Source organism: Eschrichtius robustus, chromosome 3 (genome assembly GCF_028021215.1).
Source record: "Eschrichtius robustus isolate mEscRob2 chromosome 3, mEscRob2.pri, whole genome shotgun sequence".
Lineage (NCBI taxonomy): Eukaryota > Metazoa > Chordata > Mammalia > Artiodactyla > Eschrichtiidae > Eschrichtius > Eschrichtius robustus.
The window spans coordinates 144,550,562-144,576,088 of NC_090826.1; the positions used below are offsets into that span (position 1 = coordinate 144,550,562).

Genomic DNA, 25,527 nt, shown 5'->3' on the forward strand with positions numbered 1-25,527 from the left:
CAATAAGAAGTACTATTTAATTCAATGTCATGATAAACCTGGAACATTCATCCTGTTGCTGGGATTATAAATGAATGGTTCCTCCTTCAACCTTCCCAAACCTGACTTGTGTGTCTCTTCTGGAAAGCTGGAGGCACGATCTGGTATCAGCCATGAAATACAAATTGTATAATTTGGGTAAATCTACATAATAGTCAAATGCTCTGATATTTGCGTCTAATATTGACATTGCACAAAATAAAGATGGATGGTAAAATTCGCTTAATGGTTTAAGCTAGGCTACAGAGGGTTGCAAGGAGGAAGAGAAGATCCTCCTGGCATGGCACCTGCGAAGGGAGCGCCCCTGGGTAGCAGGATACCTGTGGTTCAAGTGCAGACCCACACTGGCCCCTGTGGTCCCTGAGGTCCCACCTAGGGATACAGGCTGTCGGATTCCCCCTCCTGCCATTGGGACCCAAGCACTGTGCTCAAGCTGGAAACAGGGTCTGGTGAAGTTGAGCCAGGTATCTCCTCTGTCTCTGGCCCCATTGCCTCAACTCTTGGCAGACAGATGACCCCCAGGGATCTTTAAACCTTGGTGCTGGGAAGTGCCTGGTGTATGGGTTGGGAGTTCATTAAAAGGCTTGTCCCAGCTGAGAGGCTAAGACTTGGCCTCTAACCTTGGCCAGCACTTGCATGCCCTCATCCTAACCCTCCCCATCCTCACATCCAGGTCCTCACTGGGGCAGATGGTAGAAGCAGGGACTGGGGTGTGCTGGGTATGGCCGGGGGCATATGGGGGTGGGTGAACCGGGGGCATATGGGGGTGGGTGAACCGGTGGCTGAGAACCGGTCCCCAGAAGGTGATAGGGGGCAGGACCATGTATGAGATGAGGCTACAAACTTGGAGTACATGTTACATCTTCCCATTGAAATTTGCTTTACGAAACATAAATTCAGACATAAAATTATTTCAAGACAGTGACTGCAAAGCATTAAACCCCAAGGCAGGGGTTCTTTTGAGAGTAGGGCCTTGTACAGCTGTACCAGTCACAAGTCCATTCAGCCACCTCTTTGTTTATAAGATACACCCAGATACTTCTGACTCTTATACTCAAGACCCCACTCTTTAAATGTATTTGCTTTCTCCTGCCTATTTGAACCAACCTCAAGGATAGAGTGCCTGTTTGTTGAATGAATGAATGAATGCAAGTATTTAGGGAAAAGCATACACACATTATAACATATATGCAGACACATGAAAAGCATCTATATTTTTCCATGCCTCTGATTCTCATTCTTTGCAAATAAAGCGTTTACCTCGTAAATATGGTTTTGGACCACTGAATTGTATTTTCCCTGAAAACATGATCAAAGGACTGCATGTATTTGTTTAGTTGTGGCAACAATCAGGGCTGAAGTTAAGTGTGTTTTCCTAACATGTGGAAATTTCAGCAGTATTAATGATTCTTTTCTAAGGATTTGCAAGCATATTTTTTTTTCTTTTTCAAAAACATTTTACTGCTCCTTTTATAGTTTTTCTTTTCTTTATCCCCCCTGATGTCTACTTTTATTTAGAAGACTATTAATGCTAAAGAATTGTCTAAGAGAACAATTAAAACTTTGAAATGAATTCTAATATTTTTCATTTTAAAGTTTAAAACACAGTTTCCTATAAGAATATCATATCTAAATTTAAAAATGTTCTGGAAAATAGTATTAATTTTCTTCTTGTTTGCTTTCAGAGTATCTTGATCACATTGGAAAGCTTGTTAATTAAATTTTATTAAATAGCATGACTTAAAATATTATATGTTTTATTATCTAAGTATAACTTGTCAATGCTTGGATATATTTTGATGTTAAAATGCCATTTTAGTGTATGGTGTTAGGTAGTGTTCTGATTTCATTCTTTTACATGTAGCTGTCCAGTTTTCCCAGCACCACTTATTGAAGAGGCTGTCTTTTCTCCATTGTATGTTCTTGCCTCCTTTGTCGTAAATTAGGTGCCCATATGTGCAGGGGTTTATCTCTGGGCATTCTATCCTGTACCACTGATCTATATTTCTGTTTTTCTGCCAGTACCATACTGTCTTGATTACTGTAGCTTTGTGGTATAGTTTGAAATCTGGGAGTCTGATTCCTCCAACTCTGTTTTTCTTTCTCAAGATTGCTGTGGCTATTCGGGGTCTTTTGTGTTTCCATATGAATTGTAAGATTTTTGGTTCTAATTCTGTGAAGAATGCCATTGATAGTTTGATAGGGATTGCATTGAATCTGTAGATTGCTTTGGGCAGTATAGTCATTTTCACAATATTGATTCTTCCAATCCAAGAACATGGTATGTTTCTCCATCTGTTTATGTCATCTTTGATTTCTTTCATCAGTGTTTTATAGTTTTCTGAGTACAAGTCTTTCGCCTCCTTAGGCAGGTTTATTCCTAGGTATTTTATTCTTTTTGTTGCAATGGTGAATGGGAGCGTTTCCTTAATTTCTGTTTCTGATTTTTCATTGTTGGTGTATAGGAATATCAGATTTCTGTACATTAATTTTGTATGCTGCAACCTTTCCAGATTCATTGATTAGTTCTAGTAGTTTTCTGGTGGCATCTTCAGGATTTTCTATGTATAGTATCATATCACCTGCAAACAGTGACAGTTTTACTTCTTTTCCAATTTGTATTCCGTTTATTTCTTTTTCTTCTCCGATTGTCATGGCTAGGACTTCCAAAACTATGTTGAATAAGAGTGGCGAGGGTGGACATCCTTGTCTTGTTCCTGATCCTAGTGGAAATGCTTTCAGTTTTTCACCATTGAGTATGATGCTTGCTGTGGGTTTGTCATTTATGGCCTTTATTATGTTGAGGTAGGTTCCCTTTATGCCCATTTTCTGGAGAGTTTTTATCATAAATGTTGTTGAATTTTGTTGAAAGCTTTTTCTGCATCTATTGAGATGATCATATGGTTTTTGTTCTTCAATTTGTTAATGTGGTGTATCACATTGATTGATTTGCTTATACTGAAGAATCCTTGCGTCCCTGGGATAAATCCCACTTGATCATGGTGTATGATCCTTTTAACATGCTGTTGGATTCTGTTTGCTAGTGTTTTGCTCAGGAGTTTTGCATCTATGTTCATCAGTGATACTGGTCTGTAATTTTCTTTTTTTGTGATAGCTTTTTCTGGAGTTTATCTTAAACTCCAAATGGATTAAAGACTTAAATGTAAGACCAGACACTATAAAACTGTTAGAGGAAAACATAGGGAAAACACTCTTTGACATAAACCACAGCAAGATCTTTTTTGACCCATCTCCTAGAGTAACAGAAATAAAAACAAAAATAAACAAATGGGACTTAATTAAACTTAAAATCTTTTGCACAGCAGAGGAAACCATAAACAAGACAAAAAGACAACCCTCAGAATGGGAGAAAATATTTGCAAATGAAACAACAGACAAAGGATTAATCTCCAAAGTATACAAACAGCTCATGGAGCTCAATATCAAAAAAACAAACAATCCAGTTAAAAAATGGGCGGAAGACCTAAATAGATATTTCACCAAGGAAGACATATAGATAGCCAAGAGGCACGTGAAAAGCTGCTCAACATCACTAATTATTAGAGAAATGCAAATCAAAACTACTATGAGGTATTACCTCATGCCGGTCAGAATGGCCATTATCAAAAAAGCTAGAAACAATAAATGCTGGAAAGGGTGTGGTGAAAAGGGAACCCTCTTGCACTGTTGGTGGGCATGTAAATTGATACAACCACTATGGAAAACAGTATGGAGGTTCCTTAAAAAACTAAAAATAGAAATACCATATGACCCAGCAATCCCACTACTGGGCATATACCCTGAGAAAACCATAATTCAAAAATAGTCATGTACCACAATGTTCACTGCAGCACTGTTTACAATAGCCAGGATACGGAATCAACCTAAATGTCCATCGACAGATGAATGGATAAAGAAGATGTGGCACATATATACAATGGAATATTACTCAGCCATAAAAGGAAACGAAATTGAGTTATTTGTAGTGAGGTGGATGGACCTAGAGACTGTCATACAGAGTGAAGTAAGTCAGAAAGAGAAAAACAAATACCGTGTGCTAATACCTATATGTGGAATCTAAAAGAAAAGAATGGTACTGATGAACCTAGTTGCAGGGCAGGAATAAAGAGGTAGACATAGAGAATGGACTTGATGACATGGGGTGGGAGGGCGAAGCTGGGGCGAAGTGAGAGTAGCATCGACGTATATACACTACTGGATGTAAAATAGTTGGCTGGTGGGAAGCAGCAGCAGAGCACAGGGAGATCGGCTTGGTGCTCTGCGGTGACCTAGAGGGGTGGGATAGGGAGGATGGGAGGGAGGCTCAAGAGAGAAGGGATATGGGGACGTGTGTATGCATATGGCTGATTCTCTTTGTTTTGCAACAGAAACTAACACAGTGTGGTGAAGCAATTATACTCCAATAAAGATGTATTAAAAAAAAAATTGTTATCTTGGAGTTTTCATTTTCAGATCTGTATAATCAGCAACATCTTTGCTCAAAAAAAAAAAAAAAATGCCATTTTTAGGATTACAGGTGAAGCTGAGCGTCTGAATTTTGTTGGCCATTAAAAATCCCACGGCTGTTGTTGTAAGAATGCTTGCTGGAGCCCTGGCCAAAGTCCAGTCTAAGCAATAACATCCTACTCAGTATACCTCACGGTCCTGTGAGGACTGTCAGTTATTAAGGCATTCTTCTTTGCTTCCTCCTCTAAACAGCTGTGAAACATTCCTGAATTCATGTTCATGACTTTTTCTATATCCTGTTCAGTCCAAGTGAAATGAGCCTTTCATTATACATATATTATCTGCAGTGTTGCTAAGTGCATACGTTTAAGGTTATGCAACTCACTGTTAAATGAATAATCTTTTTGGAAATTAAAGCAGAATGCTATGTAATCAATATTAGATAACATGCTGTGAATGAATTCATCTTTGACTCAGTTTTATAAAACACACCAAGTACATCACTTCATGTCAAAACAATCATTAAGGGCCTTTAAGTGGTCTTGAAAATTACCTGTTCTAATGTGAGTAGGCATGTACTCAATTAAATGAGGCCTGAAATATGCTTGGCATTGGCTCAGCTCAAAGTCAGGAAACAGTTCTGTTTTTGTGGCTTAGATGCAAATCATTTAAAAATGGTGCTGGGCAGCAACATTATAATTAAATGAGGAGAGAGAAATCTGGAAAGAGTGTATTGTAGATTAAACTGAAAACAGTGAAAGTAAATATAGTTATTAATCTGATTTTCTGTACCATCCCAAGGCAAGAAACATAATTTATTAATTTTCATGTAAACAATTTTCATATTTTGAATATGTATATATTTATATTAGCAACTTTGCACATAGAAGACATCATTGATTTGTGTAAAATTATTGACTAAGAGTGGAATGTTTACAAAGTGGAATGTGTTGAGATTCAGCTCATGGAAGGCATTTTGAATAGGCCATATCACAGTGCCTGGAATTTCTTTGCTCTGATGTCACCCTCTGTTAATCCAGTCTTCTCTTCAAGTCCCATACCACATCTTCTCCCTGATACCTTCACTGTGTATTTCCCTAGAGCTCGGGGGTCTTTCTCTGGACACTGAAGAAATTTGCTGTCCCTCTGCATCTATATCACTTGCCCTTCTCTGATGCTAGATTAAACTGTTTAATTTTTCATATCTTGCTGTTTTTTTAAGTTTTCAACTATATTTAAATTTCCATTATGGCAAGCCCTGTGATTTATATATTTCTTTTGTTCTTTTACAGTGCTTTGCAAATACTGATTAATTTATAATGCAGCTTAGGGGTTTTCATTTTAACTTTTCACATATTTATGTGTAACTATAAATATAAAGCCAAGAACTACATAATTTTTTTCAGAAAAGCAAGGAAATTGTGAACATTGTTATCAAATCATTCACAGACAGTACTGAGACCCCAGCAAGCAGCAGTAAATATTCCTTTTATTATCAAGGAGCCACTATGAGTAAAGAAAAACTATAAGGAGCAGAAATCTGTTAGTGGAAGGGAAAAAGGAAGTGAGGAACTAGATATCGATCTTGCCAAGTGAAGCAGTGAAAGAAAATATTACACTGTGAACTTCTTTCCACTATTTTCTCAAATTCAATCCAGCAACTCAGGTTAAGAGAACAATGGCTGAGATGTTGGAAATAAATCCAACCCATCTGATAAATCCCTAGGAAACGGGAAATAACACAATTAATGAGAAGAGGAAAGACTTTTTTAGAGTTTCAGACAGTTATTTTTTTAAATCAAAAGTGGTGTTCTGAAGCGTGACATACTCCTTATATTTTTAATAACACGTTACCTTGATGTTCTTTTGCTTTTTAAGATAAGCTGTATGTGGAAAATTGTATCTATTGATTATCTGCATCAAGAACTTGATTAAAGAGCAAAACATTTGGTTAAAAGGGTAGACTGAAGACTTTCTCAGTTGACTAGTCAGTGCCATCATGCTGATCATGTAGCATGGTCTTTAGCTATAGCATGGAGGCTCCATGGTAAAATGAAAAGAGCACAAAATAAAGGGTCTGAAGGCCTGGGCTTAACCTTTATTCTCTTTTTTCCCTTCTCTCCCTTCTTCCTGTCTTCAAACATTTACTGAGAATCTATTATAGGTACACTGAGACAATTCATCTCCTTGGGCTGACAGTCAAGTGAGGGAGACAAAAAAGCAATGGCAGTCACATTATTATGTGGTAGATGCCATCATGTCGCAGGCACACAGTATTGTGGTAGCCTTCGGAGGGACTGGTTTGCTTTGGCTTATCATCCAACCTTCAGTTTTTTGTATAATTATATGTATTCTAGCTTCTTCATGAGGTTGTTGTGAGGCTCAAAGGAAGCCACTATATGTTACAAAGTATTGTGAATTGTACTTGCAAATATCGATAGTTATAGGTAATAGCAGTAATTTGATAAAATACAGGGCTGTCGTGAAAACTTGATATATAGAATTTAAAAAGAAATTGGTTTTACTAAAGAACGTTTTTGTTTTCTCTAATATGAAATCCTAGATTTTCATTTCCTTTTTGAAATCCCCATGGTTCATTCTGAAAAAAATTTTTTTCTATGTTAATTAGTGCTCCCACACTACCTTTTCCATACTTCTCTTTATGCATTTATTGTATTGTACTGTAATTACATATTAGTTTTATTTTCTCCACTAGATCCATCAGGACTCTGAGGGCAGGGTTCATGTTTGGTCATCCTTATGTTACCAGTGGCAGCCATATATAGTACATGATCACTGTGTGTTTGTTAAATAGATTAGAGAAGGAATTTTCTAGTGAGGTTTCTTTGTGTTTTTAATTATAATATCTACTAGGCAAGAGAGATAATTTTCTTTGTTCTATTAAAGATAATATCCAGGCATGTGACAATAAAGAATTCTAGATATTGTGTGCATCGAATTAGGCACTCCGAACATGGCCTGTCTTGCCCATGGTCCAGAGGAGAGAAGAAAGTTAATAGTGATGTAATCATTGACAGAATGGAGATCTTGGAAAAGAGGAAATGTTAGTGAGGTGTGGAGGTTGCTCAGTGTAGAAAGTATTTTTAGATATCTTAACCTCTTTCTTCACTACCAAAATCTTTCAAGGTCATCTTCTCTGAACCTCAAGTTTTCTTGTCTGTAAATAAGAGAATTGAACCAAATGATCTTTAATGCCACATCTAGCTTGAGGATTCTGTTTGGAGATTGATGGTTGAATAAAATAAGATATTATCCCTGCATTCTGTTAAATGTTATTCACCTTCATTCTTCCCATGTCTTTATTATACAGACATTATCAAACAACATTAAAGCATATTGAAGAAAAGGCAAAACATTCAAGAAGATAGGACTTGAATCAGGCTTTACAGAATAAGAGGTGTATGGGCAGATGAAAGACATGGGGATGGCCATGGATGTGATGAGGAAGAGCAGTAGCTTCATGCTAAGGGGTGTGACGAAGTTGGAAGATTAGATAAATAGAAGAGAGGGCCTGAAATGCCTTGGAGAGTTCCCATTTAATTTTATAAGCAATAGAGGACCATGTTCAGGCAGGAAGAGAAGACGAAGTCGTACCTGTTGAATGTCATCAAAGGCCTGGCAGGGGATGAAACCAACGTGAGAAAAAAGGAAGAGAAGAGGAAATTGTTCATGACACAGCTGTCAAAGGGCTCTGTTAAACGAAGAGAAAGACTGGAATGGACACAGGTCCTGAAAGGGAGGAGGGCTGATTTTGCCAAATGGTTATATCATTCAATTCAAAAGAGTTAGAAAAGATGCTTACACCTGGAGGGATGTGGCAGCTCAGCGGGCCTTTACCTCTCCGGAGTATTGCTCATAACTGATAGAAGATTTATGTCAGCTGTCCAGTGTGATTTGCAAAAATGTATACGAATGAGCTTCAGGAGATATTTCCTATCTTTGTTGAAAACAGGTGGATATTTGAATCTCTCAATAACTAAATGAAGGCTAATCCGTCCTCCTATTTTAATAGCGTCCCTTAAGCTCCACTATTGAAGAACAGACATATATCAGGGTTATTTTAAAAATTATTATTATAGGGAATGTTCTGGCATGTCTGTACTTTTTATTTTCATGTAATTGATTTTTTTTTTCTAGTATTCTTTGTATTTCTTTCTACTTCTTGAGTTTGGAATTCTAGAATTACTTCAGTATTATACCATGTAGGAACACAGAAGCTTGGCTTGACAGTGCTGCTGACAATTTATATGTCAGGGTGTAACTGCCTAGCATATTCTTTGCTGTTTTGCATTCCTTTGCAAAGTATGCCTTTGTTTAATCTTGAGGGAGTGGGCTTCTCCGATTTTCCATATACTCAGGACATGACATTTACACAGCCAGTGACTGTTCTGCTCTGTATAGAATGCAGATGTTTGCACTTTCACACAGTTTCTTCAATCGCCTCTCCATTCCTTTTGCATACTGCAAGGTGTCTAATCTCTGGTGCAGGATGGAGACCTTTTTTTCATGTAATTTCTAAGAAAAATTACATGGCTTACGACAGGCATGTCGTGCTTCCTTTCCAATTTACCTCATTTATTTCTAAAATTCTAAAAGTCTGTTTTTATATCACAGTTAGCACATTATAGAAAGCCTGGCTAATTAATTATTAGCCTTTGAAGTCATAAAGTCCTTTTCTAGCAGTAAGCATTTGAAGCTAGATAATGTCTTATAAAAACTAAATGTTAAGTATTTTTATAATTTTGTATTGTTATCTTCATTAGATAAAATAGAAAAATTTTCATCCAGCCTAGGAATTTAAGGTGATATGTCTGTACACATGATACTCGGATGAATTTTAATACTATTACTTAAATATGTGAATGTTTCCTGGGGGAAGTAATTGATACCTGTAAAGGCCAGTTTCTGCTTGTCTATTTTAAAGGTTGATTTTCTGTTTTTAGAAAATGGTCTTGGCACATTAAAATGTTTATTATAAACCTGCTGTATATATCTATATCTATGTATTTATATCTGTCTCGCTATCGTTCTATCAATCAATCAATCAATTTAACCCACACCGGTATCTGGGCTCTTTCTCTTCACCTGACTTAGATCTTGGTTTTCCAAGGAATACAGTGGTCCCCTCACCTGTTTCCACTTGAAACAATGGTTTGTGCAGTACATTAAGGCAGTTATGAGGGTGTCAGTGACCTCAAAGATAATTATGGTGGTCAAAGCCAGCTTAGGAGAATGGTGATAGTGATGGACAGCAACACCAGCCATGGTGAAGGAAGTGATAGGGACTTCTTTCTGAACTTTTAATATCCTCATATCTGTGCTTCTACAAGTTCTTAAAAACCCTGTGGGATAGACAGGGAAGGGTCATTTGTTTTCTTTTTGTTTAGTATTAAATTTTTTATTTGCAGACAAATTTACAATTTATAGTTGAGAAAGCAGAATTAAAAGGTGAATAAGTGATTCATTTAGACTTCAACAACAAAGTAGGTGCTCAATTAATATCACTGACTGGTGAGAGTAAAAAGAGACCGAAACTGGGGTCTCCTGACTCTTTGTCCTGTGACATTTTTGACTACCTCTTTGCATTTTCTAAGGCTAAAAATCCACTTTTTTAGGTATGCATAATTTACAGCAAATTTTAAGGTATTCTTTGGTTGCTATAAATTGAGAAATGGTCTTTGTTGTTTTGCTATTTCTAATTGTTAAATAACCATGTAGTGCATAGTGAAAAGACACTTGCAGACATAATACATTAAAGTCTTTAATGCTATTGATCACTATTTTTGACCTATGTCATTTTTATCTCCACAGAAATTGGCCCAGTAACAGTTACCACAGATCCCAAGAAATTTCAGTATGAACTCAGAGAACTCTATGTTCAGGTGAGTTCTTGCATTCAATTTTATTTCTTTTAAGGGAAAGGAAAATCATGAACTTTTGGCTGATTTTCTTTAGTTTTAAGTCTGAAAGCAGTGATTATTGGTTTTTAAATTCTAATACCACTTTTTCTGACTTGATTTGAATGATAGATATGGTAGTGGGACAGATTGGGTTCAAAATATCACTTTCATTTATGCATTGTCTATGGCCGCTTCCATGCAACAATGGCAGAATTCCATAGTTGTGGCAGACTGGCCCACAAAGCCTAAAGTGTTTACTGTATGATGCTTTAGAGAAGAAGTTTACTGACCCTTGCTCCAGATGACTCCTTTCACTGAGAATCACAAGGAGCAGTTAATTCTTTCCCTGTAATAGTAATGGTATAATTATGGTAATTTTGATATTCTTTGCTGTAAGTCATCTTTATAAAATTTTTGACTGTAAGTGTAATTTTGTTAGTAGAGAAGGTGAATAATTGGTTTAAATGTTATTCTGAAAACAGGACTTGGAGATAGGGTTGATATATACCTTCTCCTCATTGCTGCTTTGAGGTCATTATTCCCAAATCGATTAATCAAAAAAGAATTGCTTCTTTGAGGCTGTTTTACTGTCCTATCCTCCATGGATGGTCTCTGCTGCAATCACCTACAGATCTTTTGGCCACTCCTCATCATTCATTTAAACCACTGATACCCGAATCATTGGCTACCTTTCCCCTTTCGGGCTGCCATCATTCCGGAGCACTTCAGCATTGATGGGAATGACCTGTCAGAACCTTCTCCTCTCAGTTCTTTGACCTGCTATTTGTCTTCAATGACCTTTTCGTTACTCCATCTCAGTCTTCTATTCTCACACACACCCTCTGGATCTTATGATCACCCCAATCTGTTCCATCTCTCAGATCACTACTTCAAGCAGCTCCACCAAGCTTGTTTTTGCAGCTACTTACACTACAACTACTCCTTCACCCTCATCAAGCACTCTAGTCCATTGACCCCTATCCTGTCTCCCAGGCCATCAGATCTCTCCTTTTTCGCTTTCTTCCAATCTAGCTCAGAGTCCTCTCATTTCAAAAACACTCCTTTTTCTTTCTTGTCCATTGCTTTTCTGTTCAAAAGGCAAAACCTCATTCCTGAATGACTGCAATTATGTCCACCGATGGCCAAGTGCTGTTGAAACCTCACAACATGGCAGGTTGCTTCCACTGTAAATACATAACCACCTATTTTCACTGGACTCTTAATACTTCCATGATCCTACTATGTTTCTTTGGTCAATTAAATCTCCCATTCCTGTCAATGACAGTTGCAAATCTTATCTATTCTTCTTAAACCTCTATCCCATTACCCTTTTACTACTAGCTATTTCAGCTAATGATCTACTCTGAGCAAGCTATCTCACTTACTGTTTCACACACAGGCATATATAAATGGAAGCCCTCTGCTTCCCCATACCCAGCATGTCATACACCTACATCTGGTATCCATCCTATCCTCATTCTCTACTTAATCACAACTCCTTAGCTTTCTCAGGATCTTAACCTATCAAACTGTTTTTTTCTTTTTTTTTCAACTGCTTAAGGGTTCCCATTTACTTTTAAATATGTTTAAGTCTCCCCCCCAAAACAAATGCATCCCAACAAATCAAACCATTATAAGCAAAACAAAATAAACAGCAACAAATCTCTGTTTTTCTCAAATCCTCTTACAAATAACTTATCTCTCTCAGTTCCTTCAGTGTCAAGAATATTGTCTGTATTGACTGCCATCTTTTCTTCACATCCCTTCCCCATCTACTCCTCAGTCTATTTCGATCTAGTCGCCACACCCCTGCTCTGTCAAAGTAGCTCTAGTTGGTGATACATGATTTGTATTTTGCTAAATGCAGTGGTAACATTTCACTTGTCAGCATATTAGATTAATATCTTTGTAATTCTCGGCAATACTGGCCTCTCCCTTCTTCTTGAGACATTCTCTTCCCTTACGTATGCTCTCATTTTTTTCCCCACTTTTCCTCAGCTTCCTAGGCAGCTCATTTCTGTCCAATTGGCCATTAAGTGTTTAGGATCCTAGAAGGTTTTGAAAGTGGCCCTATTTTTTCTCTCATTTTTATATCTTCTCTTTAGGAGAAATTATCCATACCCACATAAATATGTTTCTAGCCTAGGCCTCTCCTCTGAGAAATAGACCCTTGTGTCAGGCTCTTGGATGTCAAAATGGCCCTCCAAAGTGAAACTCACAAATGTTCTCTTTCCACTGCCCCAAATCTGGTCCTAAATCCTTGCTCTTTGTTCTGTGTTTGTTATCTTTGTGAATGATGCCTACAATATTCTGGTTATACTACCAAAGATCTAAGTTATCCTTACTATATCCATTCCCTGCCTCTCCACCCCCAACTCCCAACCCCAGTATACAAACCATGAATCAAGTCTTGGTTTTTAACTTTCTAAATAATTTTGATATCAATTGACTTTTCTCCTTTTCTGTTGGCACTGTCCTAGTCCCAGTTACTGTATCTTTAGGCTAAATTAATGCAAAAAAGCTTCTAAGTGATTTTCCTTCATTTACTCTTCTTTTTATTTTTCCAGGCCTTTCTCTACTCTGACAGGCAGACAAAATAATCTCAAAATACATCTCTGAATATTCCCCCCTAATACCCTGTCCACTCACCTCCTACCCCCATCTCATCAAAGTCTTCCCAAGTTCATGAGTGACCTGAGGCCTGTCAACCTAGAGCCCTACCTAGAGCCGCTCTCTCCCTTGGACCCTGAGCTCTGCCATAGGGGCCTTGCATAGAGCCTCCTCCTGTCTGTATCCCCACCTGTCTCCCCACAGGGCCTTTGCACATGCTGTTCTCCTTGCATAGGAAGTTCTTGTTCTTCATCCTGCCCTCACGTCCATGCTCCTTTAACCTAGTTTAAAATCCTATATTCAAAATCTCATCTGGAATACCGCTTCCTCAGAAAATCCTGCCCTATCCTCCAGGCTTGGTCATATCTCACTGCCTCTCTCTGTCACAAACTAGTTGGCATTTCACAGTGAAGAACTATGTCTGATTTAGCTCGTCAGTGAATCCCTTAGTAAAATGCCTGGCATATACAACGTGCTGAATTTTTGATGAATGCAAGAATGAATGAACGAACTAAGGAACGAACCATTATGTACAAATTAACAGAGTCCAAATTAGAGTTTGAAGTTTAATACTTTATTGGTTCACTGTAGGGTGCATGACTTGATTTGGAATTATGTACGGTATGAGCATAATTGGGGCATAGGATGAAAAAGACTCAAAAGTTTGGCATTCCAAATATGTATTCCATCGTGATTCTTTTATTGTGACTGTCTTTATTTTTAAATTGCATACTAAATTGAATTATGTTTCATAAATATCTAAATAGGTGTATATAGTTATCCCTTGACTGTTTTTCTCTTTTATTCAATTTCTTCTGATAATCTTTTTCATTAATCCTCCATTTCCTTTCTCTTATACCATGTCATTCTTTTTCAGTCATTATCTTGATACTTACTGACAATTTACTTTTCTATCCCTTGATATAACAACTTCTTTGCCGCTTTGGATGTCCACATTCTTTGAAAAAAACTTTTGCAGAAAAATTTCTATCCTGTACATGGATCATAGGAATTAGAAATTGTACTGCCCTAATTGTTTAAAATTTTTATGTTCTGGTATTTTGTCATGAGCTCCTGAGGGCAAGAGCCTTGTAGCTCTTATTGAGCCTCTGGTCCACTCTGGGATGAACAAGTGTCGGCAGTAGAGTGGACTTAAATAGCTATAAATGAATGTCATACACGGGTGGCTTCTTTTAAAAATGTATATTTAACAGTTAAGCTATATCAAATATAATACAAGCTTTACTTTGGTGGTACAAAAATACTTAAAAACCTAATCATCAGTTTTCATTATATAAAGATTCAGAAGGGCCAAGTAATGGAGATTTCTAGCTGATAGAATGTTAGGAAGAGATTTACTGTATTCATTTTTTTTCTCTGCAAAAAAGAATTCAGCTGGCATATATTCTTGGAAATCTGGCCCGAATGAAAATGCCTACATTCTCAATGAGACCTGGCGCTGGCACTTCCTGATTTCCTGCCTCTCCCCTTCTTTTGTTCTGACGGATTTTCAGGGAGTGCCCTTATCCTCCTTGCTCCATTTGTCTCCAGGGTGAAGGGTTGTGATTCTTAATCATACTCCATTGATTCTCTCCCCAGCCAACCTCTGGAATTGAACTTGATACAGACACTCTATAGGGTCATATAACATCTCTGTTCAAGAAAATAATCTTTCTTTCTCCCCTGGAATGAAAGCTGGTGTCCATTTCTCTGGAGATTTCCTCTTTACTGTCTGCATCCTATGGAATTTATTTTTGAATTGTCTTGGGATCCAAGGGGATGCTTAATTAGAACAACCAGCCAAGGAAGAAATCAAATATTTACTTTTTCTCTTCATTCAAAATCATGCATTGTTATAGGCATTGGGAATACCACAGAAATGTTTTTACTTTCAAAGTTTCTAGTGAATTATTCCTTTTTTAATCAATGGCAAAAAATTTCATCAAGTAAGGTTCAAATATGACAAGACACTAGGCTACATTATCGCTTAACATCTAACCTAAAGAATACATTTTGTTTTCTCTTCAGTGTTTTCTTAGAGAATATTTTATTTCATAAATCACTCTGAGAAACTAAAATTTACAAATTTCATAAAATTTTAGATCAATACTAAATTGTGTGTGTGTATAATTTCCAGACACTTCTTCAGTTCCCCTTCTACCATTTTTAGTAACTCCCCCCAAATCACTGATATAAAGAGCAACAAGGATTGCTATCTTATTAAAATTAACCTGGATTTTCTGAAAAAGAAACCTTAAAAAATATTCCTTTCACACTTTAATCGTTTTGAAAGCAAGAAAAGTAAATTCAGTTGGAAGTAAATTAAATAATTGCCCATTAACTTTTTACTAGGTTCAGCTATTTTTCCTGTAGGGATATGGAATTAACTTGAGGAAAAGCAATTTTAAAATTTCCAAGAAAAACGTGACAAAAATAGCTAAACTTAAAATCATTAAATTTATAACATTAATTTCATTTTCCTTCATCTTCTTTCATCTGGAATGCAGAGAAGTAACTTGAAAAATATCTGAGCTTTCTCTCTGGGGAAAAGAAGGGAAGACAAATGATAGCAATGGTATTCAAATCACACAGGGCTTTGGGAATTAATATCCTTGTAAATATGCAGTGCGAAGTCCTGCCTCAGGTCACATTCTTTGTAAGAAACTCTAAAGCTTGTTGATTTTTAGAAAATGGTATTGGCAATGGTATGCTTTCAAGCCTTTTATCCAAACAGTTTAAAGAACAAAAAGCATATTAGTCAAACATTTGAAGTGTAGAGAAGGAAGATATTTCTACAGTAATGGAATTACAATTTTTTCATATAGATGGTTGATCCCCAGAACTGAAAAATTTCACACATAATTTAGTTTTTCTTTGAGAAGTGTTTTGATAAAATTGACCTTAATAAAAGCAAGAATAAGAGTAAAAATATGTAGAACAGCATCATGACATAGCAACAAGATAGAGTTGTGAAGGTTAGGGTAAGGTCCAATTATTGTCATTCTTTAACTGAAACAGAAGAATAAACTGAGGTTAAGGGGAAAAAATGTTCTGCTGTAGTATAAGAACAGTTGATGTTAGAATTAACTGCCAACAGGGAATATGAAAAACTGTGGCCAGATAGGCAAAGACTGTTAAAACAGAGGATAATGCTGATTTATGATGTCAATTCAGTGTACATTTTATTTAATTTCAAGTATTCTAAATCATGCTACTGTGCAAAAGTGTCCTTTTTATTTCTATATTTATAGAAGTCTTCTCTATGAATTTAAAAAACAAAACTGATACATAACCAAAAAAATTTAGAAAGTAAAAAGAAAAATTGACTAGAACAAGAAAAGGGAAAGGATTATATGTTAGGATAAATATAATGTAGAGCTATAAAAGATGTGATTTTCATGTTTGGTGTTGGACATGATTCAACTGAAGAGAGCAGTTTTCATTTCCATTTAAGTTTTCTTAATATGCATTTGACTTACAAATATGCATTCGACTTAACAAATGCATATATATCAGCATACATATACACTTTTACAGGAGGAATGGCATGTATTTAATTTAGGGAAGAAAGTGAGATAGAGTCCAATACATAAAATTCATAATATGTGTGAAAGCTACAAGAATAGTAGAACCAGCATCTGGCTCAAAATAAGGGCTTGATAAACGTTAGCTATTGTTACTGCTATTACTACTACTATCTCTAGTACTCCGAGGTTCTTTTAACAGAAATAATCACCAAATAAGTATACCATAAATGAACAACAACTATGGAACATGTGCCTCGTGAAAGATTTTGCATGTATTTTAAAGTCGTCCTCTCATTTCAAACCTACACAAATATTAATCTTCCTTTTTTCCAAATGAGGAGACTCAAGCTTTGAGATCTTAGGTAACATGTCTTACTCAGGTCACCAAACTGGCAAGGAGCAAGGCTAGTCTCAAAAGTGGAGGGATTTAATGTCAAAGCCAGTGTCCTTTTTCACTTTGCTACTTTTCTTCTAAAGATTGGTTTAAGTAACCTTATTAAGCTAATCAAATTTACGTTTATTTATATAATTTCTCTTTGTATTTTACTTCAAAGTAGGAAAGTAGAGAATTAAAGACAGATGTAGGTCTAGGGCTCGTCTCATCCTCAACGAAACAAGTTTATTTCTTAAAGATTTTGACTTCCTCTTCTACCTCCAGTCACTTTGGGTTATTGGCTCACCTAAAGTTACTGAGCAGCTAATGAGAATGATAACTGTAAATTGAAAATTACTCCCTTTGCTCAGCATGTGTTCATGCTACTTAGCGTGGTAAGCTTATTTAAGTGTAACCTCACAGTCACCTTGGAGAGACACGAGAACAAGATGCATTTTAAGAGACTGAAAGGTAGTGTTTATCCTGCAGTTGTATTTGTAGGCGGTTTTGATTATTTTTGTTGTTGAAACTTCTTGGTGCCTGAATGAAGCATCTATTCAAACTTTAGTTTGCTGCTGGAGTTTTCTGCTAGGGTAATAAATTCTCTGAGGGACAAACAATCCTGTATTCCCAGGAAGTGAGGGATGGGGACTAAAATAAGTGACTGGAGGGCACCGAGTGGGAATGATTGGCTCCTTTCTAGCTGTCCATCCTGGTATTCCTATCCAGAAGCAAAGAGTTGGCTGATTTCTTAATGATCTTTTGTGTGCACTTCAAAGGACAAAGAGTATAGAAGGGTATTCTGACCGTTGCATTGCTTTTTCAAAGCAGAATACACACACACTTAGAATGGGGTGGGTGTGGATTATGATGGGACATTTCTTGATTCTCTTTTCAAAGTGTGGATGTGTGGGGATGTTCTTAAGGGTACATACATAAGTCATTGTGGAGTAAATATTGCAAATATATGTGACAGAATAACATTTAGGAAGAGGACTCCTTTGACCTATGATGCCTGGATTTATTCCATTCATGCTATTAAGTCAATCAAGGGATTGCCCTGTTCCCCACGATAAGTACTATACCGGATTTTGTCAGGTTTTAGGTGATGGTAAGGATGGAGGTCAAAATGTTTTTCTTGGGAGAATGTTTCTTGATCTAAAGCCATGACTCCTAGAAAAAAACCTATAAACCTCACTTTCAACAAAATGGAAAATTAAAGAGTTTCTTTAAGGAAAATTAAAGAGTTTCTTCTCAATCCAAATTGATCTGAAGCAGTTCTCAAGAAGCCATCTTTTTTTTCTTCTTAGGCCTTGAAAAAGTCTCAAGAAGACTAGCAGAGTCTTGGTTTTGGTATTGACTTTGCGTATCATTTGTTCAGCTATCCCTTCAGATGTTCGGATCCCTTCCAGAAACTTATCCGTACCACAGGCATGAACTAGCATCAGTTAGAGATTTGATGGCACTGGCCTTCCTCAGCAGATGATACCTGGGGCTCCTGTGGAGCAATATCTGGGAGCCTCTGTTGGTGTTCAAGGCTGATACAGGCTTTCTTGGGCAGGAGTATCCCATTACTGAATACTGGTCCAATCACCAGCTAAGTCCCTCAGGTTTCCTTATGCAAACTTTAAACCGGGTCTCCATTCTTCTATATTCATGTTGATTTTTAAAATTCCTCATTTATCTACTATCTCTATGTATTAGTCTCCTCCTTTGAGATGACCTAGATCTTAGTTCACCAATTTTGTTTAATGACTACTTACTTGTTCTTAAAAACAACAACTTATCTATCTCCAACTTCTATATAAATGTAATATTCACAAATTATAATGATTTTATTAGTAAAAATGCATTCTATTAATTTTTTTTCATGAAGACCTATTATAACCTACATAGTATAAATATATTTTTATCACTTTAAATAAAAAGAATCACAACATTACAACTGCTTCAATTAGTAACAAAGATAATGCCAAATGTGCTGGAAAGCATGTAAAATCCATATGTGAATGTTGGAACAGAAAGGAAGAGGAAGTGGGCAGGTAGAGTCTGAGGTAGCACAGAGGACAGGTAGAGAAGGGTCATAGCAGAGAGAAGACAGGAAGAAAGAAAGCCTTCCCAGAGGAAGTGCAAGCAGGGTGAATGCCTAGCCCTTGAATAAGCAAATGATGATTGGCTACAAGGGCCTCCTTAGACCATGCCCCTGCCCTCTTCTGGCTCCTTCTCACTGAGCAAACAAGAGAGACATTTGAATCTCTCTCAAAGAGACATTTGGAGACCAGGAGTCCTTTCCAACCAGAGACCAAGGCAGTGTCTTAATTTGATGGGAAAAGAAAAGGTCCCAATAAAAAGGTACAGAATCCTTGAAGGAGGAGGGAGTTCTCTTAAGTAGCAGAGAAGAGGAGGATTACTGAAATGGATACTGAGAATTCCAAGATATCATTTTGCAGTTTCCCATTTTTGCCTAGAGGTAACCCTGCACACTTCTGTATGTCTCCTGATCACGAGAAGCTATTCGGTGGTGTTTCTGTTATGCTTGGTTGCTTCCACGCTGTTTCCCTCTTGAAAGGACCATGGTCTATTATAATTCATGTAAATTATGAAGCTTTTGAAATGTTTTAAGGTATGAAGGCACATTATTTTCTGATTTATTAATCAAGATATTGAGCGTCTGGTACATAGTCTCTTCTTTATGATTATTTAAATGGACGTGAACTGAATATCCTCTTAAGGCTCAACATGAAATAAGTTCCAATAAATGGAAAGATCAATTTCTGAAGAGTTAGACTCCTACTACTGACAGGTGATAACCTGAAAGCCTGGAAAGGGTTGTCATTGTTAACCTTTAATATTCCTGGAATTGAGATCAGCAGTTCTTTGATGCCTTGATTTGGATTCCACCTTCTTCAGACTAGTAAAGGACAGCATGGTGGACTGCCTGGGATGCGGTATTTTCTTTTTTTGATTATGGAGATTTGAAGTTTGGGCTCTGAAAAATTCTGTCCCTCAGTACATCCCTGCTGTATTTTCTACAAGTGATGAATACCAAATGTCACTGATGCATTAGGATTCTACAGTCATTTTGATTTACTTTATACTTGATTGGGAGCAACTTTAATTAAATTCAATGTAATTTAATGGTTTCCACATGTACATTCTGTTTTCTGGGTTATAGAATCGCACAGCTGTATTTTTAGAAAGAGAGCTGAGGGTGGTAAACTTTTGTTCAGCTTGTAACTGAGTTTCATTTATAAATTTTATATGTAAAGGGAAAATTATGCAAATAAGACATCCAAAACAATGGGTGTTCCATGTGAAAGGAAAATACAGTTTGACTCTGAAACTAGGCTTAGTAGGTTGTTGTCATGTTAGAATAAGGGTGAATATTGTAATGCCAATAGACATTCTTTTGGACTCAGGCATGAGCCTACCAAAAATGTTTCATTTTTTGATTGCTTGGAATTAGGCGTAACTGGAAAACAACTGGTATAAACACTAATTCATTGAAAATAGCTGATGAGAATAGAAGAATTGAAATGGGTTGGAAGAGAAATAATAAGGCATGGGCAAGGGCCTGCTTTGAGATTAGCCCTCTTCCTTCTCTGACCCCTTGTTTGATGAGCGTTTTCCCATTAGGTTTTGGACAGAGACCTCATTTTTCTCCAACTCCTCTCAGGGTTTAAAGGTTCAGTTTCTTCCAGTACCACTCCCACACTGTCTTGTATTTAGAAAAGACAGCATGGTAATCTGTTTTATTACTCCCTTGACTGATAGCATTTCTATTCATTCTTATTTAATCTTGTTGACAGGAATTTATTTTCTGAACATAATTATCACCGTAATTCTGAGGTTACCATTTTTTCCCCTTTAATTTCAAGAGCAGTGTTTCCTGTGAAAGGGCACATACTTCTCTTTTTTCAGTAAACATTTTTTTCTCTCTGAAGTGTCTTTGGCAACTTGGTAAGTTGTTGCCATCAGTAGAATTATAAAGACAAAATGATGAATGAAACTACTGATACAAATTAGTTATATTTCAGAATTCAAATAAAAAACTCTAAGTTAACAAAGTCAGGCCCTTCTTATATACCTTTAGGGAATTATGCAATTCAATGCATTATGCAACTTTATCTCCCTCACAACTTTCATTTTCATGTGTCTGTGCAGGTTTATGTGGTTTCGGGGGATGAATATACATTGCTGTGTTTGTTTTCTGTTAAATATAAAAATTGACCTCATGATGCAGGGTGGGGGGAGGGAGGTGGGGAGGGAGAAAGAGAGAGAGAGATAAGAGGGAAGAAGAGGGAGGAGGGGGAGAGGGGAGACGTGGGGGGAGTTAGTTTTATATATCACAAGAATATATATATATATATATATATATATATATATATATATATATATATATATATATATATATATATATATATATACACGCACACGCGCGCACACACACACACACATATATATTCATGTATGTATTGCTTACTTAAAGAACAACTTTTGGCACTTGTATTTTCAGGAGACTTAGCTCTGGAATTTTACTACTTGAGATGGTCCAGGCTTGAGCAAAGCTCAGACTGAATACAGCGAGTGTGTCTAGATTGCGTCAGGATTGCTTTGCACAGTCTCATTCACCCATTTACACACTATTCATTCACTTATCCATTCATTCATCAAACAACAATGGAACACTTACTAAGTTCCCCAAGGAACAACGATCTAGTGGGAGGAAGCAGATAAGTTATACGGACAAGTCAGCGAATGCTATAATAGAATGAACAATATTCTGTGGCCATCCAGAAGAAGGAGAATCTTTCTTCTGCTGCTTTTACAGTGTCCCTGACAAGCTGCTTGCAGCCACAGAAGTAGATGAGAAAATAAAATGCCACACTGCTGTTTGCGTGTCGCCAGGCAGAATTGAGTTCCTAATCCCTGCTCTTTCACGTACTGGTTGTATGATCCTGGGAAAAGGGTTTTCAAGATTTAGTGCTCTGTCAATAAAATATGCTAAAAATGCTACCTCCCCCATCAATTGATGTAAAGCATAAATAGCAGAGCATGTGTGATAATACCGTCTCAGTGCTTGGTGCACAATCGATATCCATTGAGTTAATACAAGTAGAGTGTCATCACCAACAAAGTATCAGTTAAATAACTGAGACTTTTCATAGATTCACGTTCATCTATTCCAAATTTCTTCATCATAGATGTTTTGTAGAATATTATTTTACTTATCCATTTGGTATTCAGGTCAAAACAGAAAATGTTAAGACTTTTAAAGGACTACCTTTTTTTTAAGTTTGGAACTAAAAACTTAAAACAGTTTGTTTTTATAATTTCAGTCACAATCCCATTGCACTAATTTTATAATCTGTACATGAATTTGACCCAAATTAACCTAAAGTATCTGACTTTGTTAGGCTTATTTATAAGCATGGACGTTTTGACAATGGTTCTCAGTCCTGTTCTGACAAACTTACCTTTTAGCTAAATTTAATGATCAGAAGATCAGTTAATGATTTGGGAAACACTATTAGCCAACCTGTGAGTTAAGTTTCTAAGATATTTTATATGTTTATGTAAATATATAAAAACTTTATTTATAAACTTTGTGTGTGTGTGTATGTGTATGTTTAAACAAAGTAAGTGATTTATAGATTTTTGGAGTAGATTTTAGCTTGATTCCTAAACCTTAGTAAATTAAAACAACTTGAATTTTTGTTTCTAATAACTTCTTCCAGGAAGCAAAGTTCATGCAAGACTTTTAGATCAGATCAACAGCTTTACAAATAATAGTCTAGAATGAAGCCTACGTAACTAAACCAAACATATCATTCTAAAGCAGTGCTGTCCAACAAAAGTAGAATGTGAGCCACATATGTAATCTTAAAAGACAGTTGAAATTAATTTAAATAATCTAACCCATTATATCTAAAATATTATCAATTTAACATGTCATCAGGATAAAAATCAGTACTTCAGTTTTCAAATTTAAATTTTAAAATAAAATAAAACATTCAGTTCCTCAGTTTCACTAATCTTATTTCAAGTGTTCAGTAGCCACATAAGGCTAGTTAGTGGCTACTGCAGTAGATAGCACATATCTGAAGTCTTCCTTTTATAGATCATTTTAATGGTTATTTGTGATTTAAAATGATTAGAAAATTAAACTCAAGTATCAGAGAGGGACCTTTTATAAGGCTATAACATTATATGTTAACTTCTTTTGGAAAAAAGAAGCTTATTTTTCTTTTCAAGAACCTACATGTGCAATGAGATAGGCAAACTTCCAAGGATTCTAGTGGTCTTTAGAGTCTGCTCCTGGGTGATGTTGAGGGATGAGCATCCCGAGGTTCTCTTAGAGTAAATTTGAGTGCAAGTCAAGTGGCTCAAAGATTGTTCTCCACTCGGTAACTGGACAAGATTTATCATTCTTGCCATTCCTAACAAGTATCTCTGAAGATGACTTAGCTGTTCTGATTTTTGGCCCACAGACAGATGACTTCTCCTAGCCCCTTGACACTAGGTGACACTGAGCAAAAAGCAATCCATCTCTCCATAGAGTTATTTACCACAGAGCATTATTGCGTACTTGGCCATTTAACAAATGCTGTGGAATGGGTAACTTATATTGTGATTCCACTCAGGTGCACAATGTCAAGTGCAGGTGAGAAATTGTTTTTTGCTTAAGCCTCTGAAAATACAGTAGGAATCGAATACATTTTTGAGCAGTCCAGAATATTCATTACAGATATGCAGAGTTGGCTACAAGTAAAAATTATTCCTATCCAACATACTAAAGTTACCAGTGTGCCCAGTAGCTATTTCCCACTTTCCTAGCCCACAAATGCTCACTCAGGGGCATTTGCTGCACACGGTAATCCCTCCAAATAACTGTTATGCCAAGGAAAATATGTTTCATTATTAAAGAATAAAGCAAATTAGAGTACATCTGAAGAGGGAGGAAGTACATCTGAATGGGAGAAAAGAGAACATTTTAAAGAGGGGAAGGCATATTATCTCAACCTTGGAAGGAAAATAATTCAATTTGACAAATATTTACTCAATAATTGCTGTATGTCAGCAAATGCTATGAACTGAGTTCTCAAGGACTTAGCACACAGTTCCTGCCATCAAATAGCTTATAGAAAATGGCAGATTTTAGACATGCATACATCGGTAAGGAATGTTTGATGGTGGAGATGCAGCAGAAGAAAGATTACTTGAATGAAAGTACTAAAGGAATTAAGATGTGAAGCAAGGGGCATAATTAAAGAACAGGAAATGGCCTCAGAGTAAAGGAAGCAATTTTTTTCTTCGAGTTTTATTGAGATATAATTGACATACATCACTGTATTAAGTTTAAGGTGTACAGCGTGATGATTTGACTTCCATACATCATGAAATGATTATCGCAATAAGTTTAGTAAGCAGTCATCATCCGATATAGATATAAAACCAAAGAAATAGAATAAAAATTTTTCCCTGTGATGAGAACTCTTGAAGTTTACTCTCTTAACCACCTTCATATATAACACACAGCAGTGTTCACTATATTTATCATGTAGTACGTTACATCCCCAGTACTTCTCTTACTTTTAACTGGAAGTTTGTACCTTTTGACTGCCTTCATCTAATTCCCCCTCCCCCTGCCTCTGGTAACCAAAATCTGATTTCTTTTTCTGCGAGTTTGTTTGTTTGTTTGTTTTTGAAGTATTATTGACCTATAACACAGTTCCTGTTACACAACATATTAATTCAATATTTCTATACATTTCACAATGATCACCAAGGTAAGTCTAATTACCAAGGAAGCAATTTTTGAAGAGGGAGCATCAGGAGATAGAAAGCCAGAAAGATAATTTGATCCAACACAGTGGTTAGTGAAAGATTTTAACTAGGAACGTGATATAGACGGCTCTTTACTTCAGGAACTATAAAGTTTGGTGGTAGGAAGAGCAGATTAGATAGGAGGCTATACTTACAATAAAATTAATGATAAGAGTGAATTGTAGGAAGTAAAGAGGAAGGGAGGGGACAGATTCATGATGGGTGTAGAAGGAAAATGGTTTGACCACTGATTAGGTGAAGAAAGAGGGAGGAGTCAAAGATGACTCAGGTTTTGAACTGAGAACATCTAGGCAGATGCTACCATTAACAAAAATAGGGAAGATAATGGTTGGGGAAAATACGGTGAGTTTCATAGTAGATGCACTGAACTGTAGACACCTGTAAAACGTCTAGGAGTAGATGTCTAACAAGCACTTGTAAATAGAAAATTGGAATTTAGGAGATAAGTACAGTCTGAGGATACAAGTATACAAGTTTTTGAGAACAGTATTATCTGTTAAGCTAGATCCTGTGAAAATGCACATAAGTAAAAGAGGATAGGAGATATTTACTGAAAAAACAGAAGGAACTGCTAACTCAATAAAATTTCTGGGAGTCGATAACTGTTATCTTCTCGAAAGTTACTGCAGTGTCCAGCCCTCTACTATTAAGAAAGTGGCATAATATTTAATGGGTGTCTCAATTTTAGAAGTAATTTGTAACAGTTGGTGCTCAGTTCCAACTCACTGAATAAATGATGTTT

General features: G+C 36.5%; 1 protein-coding gene across 6 annotated transcripts in view; it reads left to right on the plus strand.

The window, feature by feature from the left end:
* HMCN1 (hemicentin 1) overlaps positions 1–25,527 on the plus strand; it is a 529,724-nt gene that overhangs the window by 104,435 nt on the left and 399,762 nt on the right. For all 6 annotated transcript variants that reach the window (XM_068541417.1, XM_068541420.1, XM_068541418.1 and 3 more), the window contains exon 2: positions 10,339–10,409. In XM_068541417.1, the coding sequence (XP_068397518.1) occupies positions 10,339–10,409 (71 nt within the window). The remainder of the gene's footprint in view (positions 1–10,338; positions 10,410–25,527) is intronic.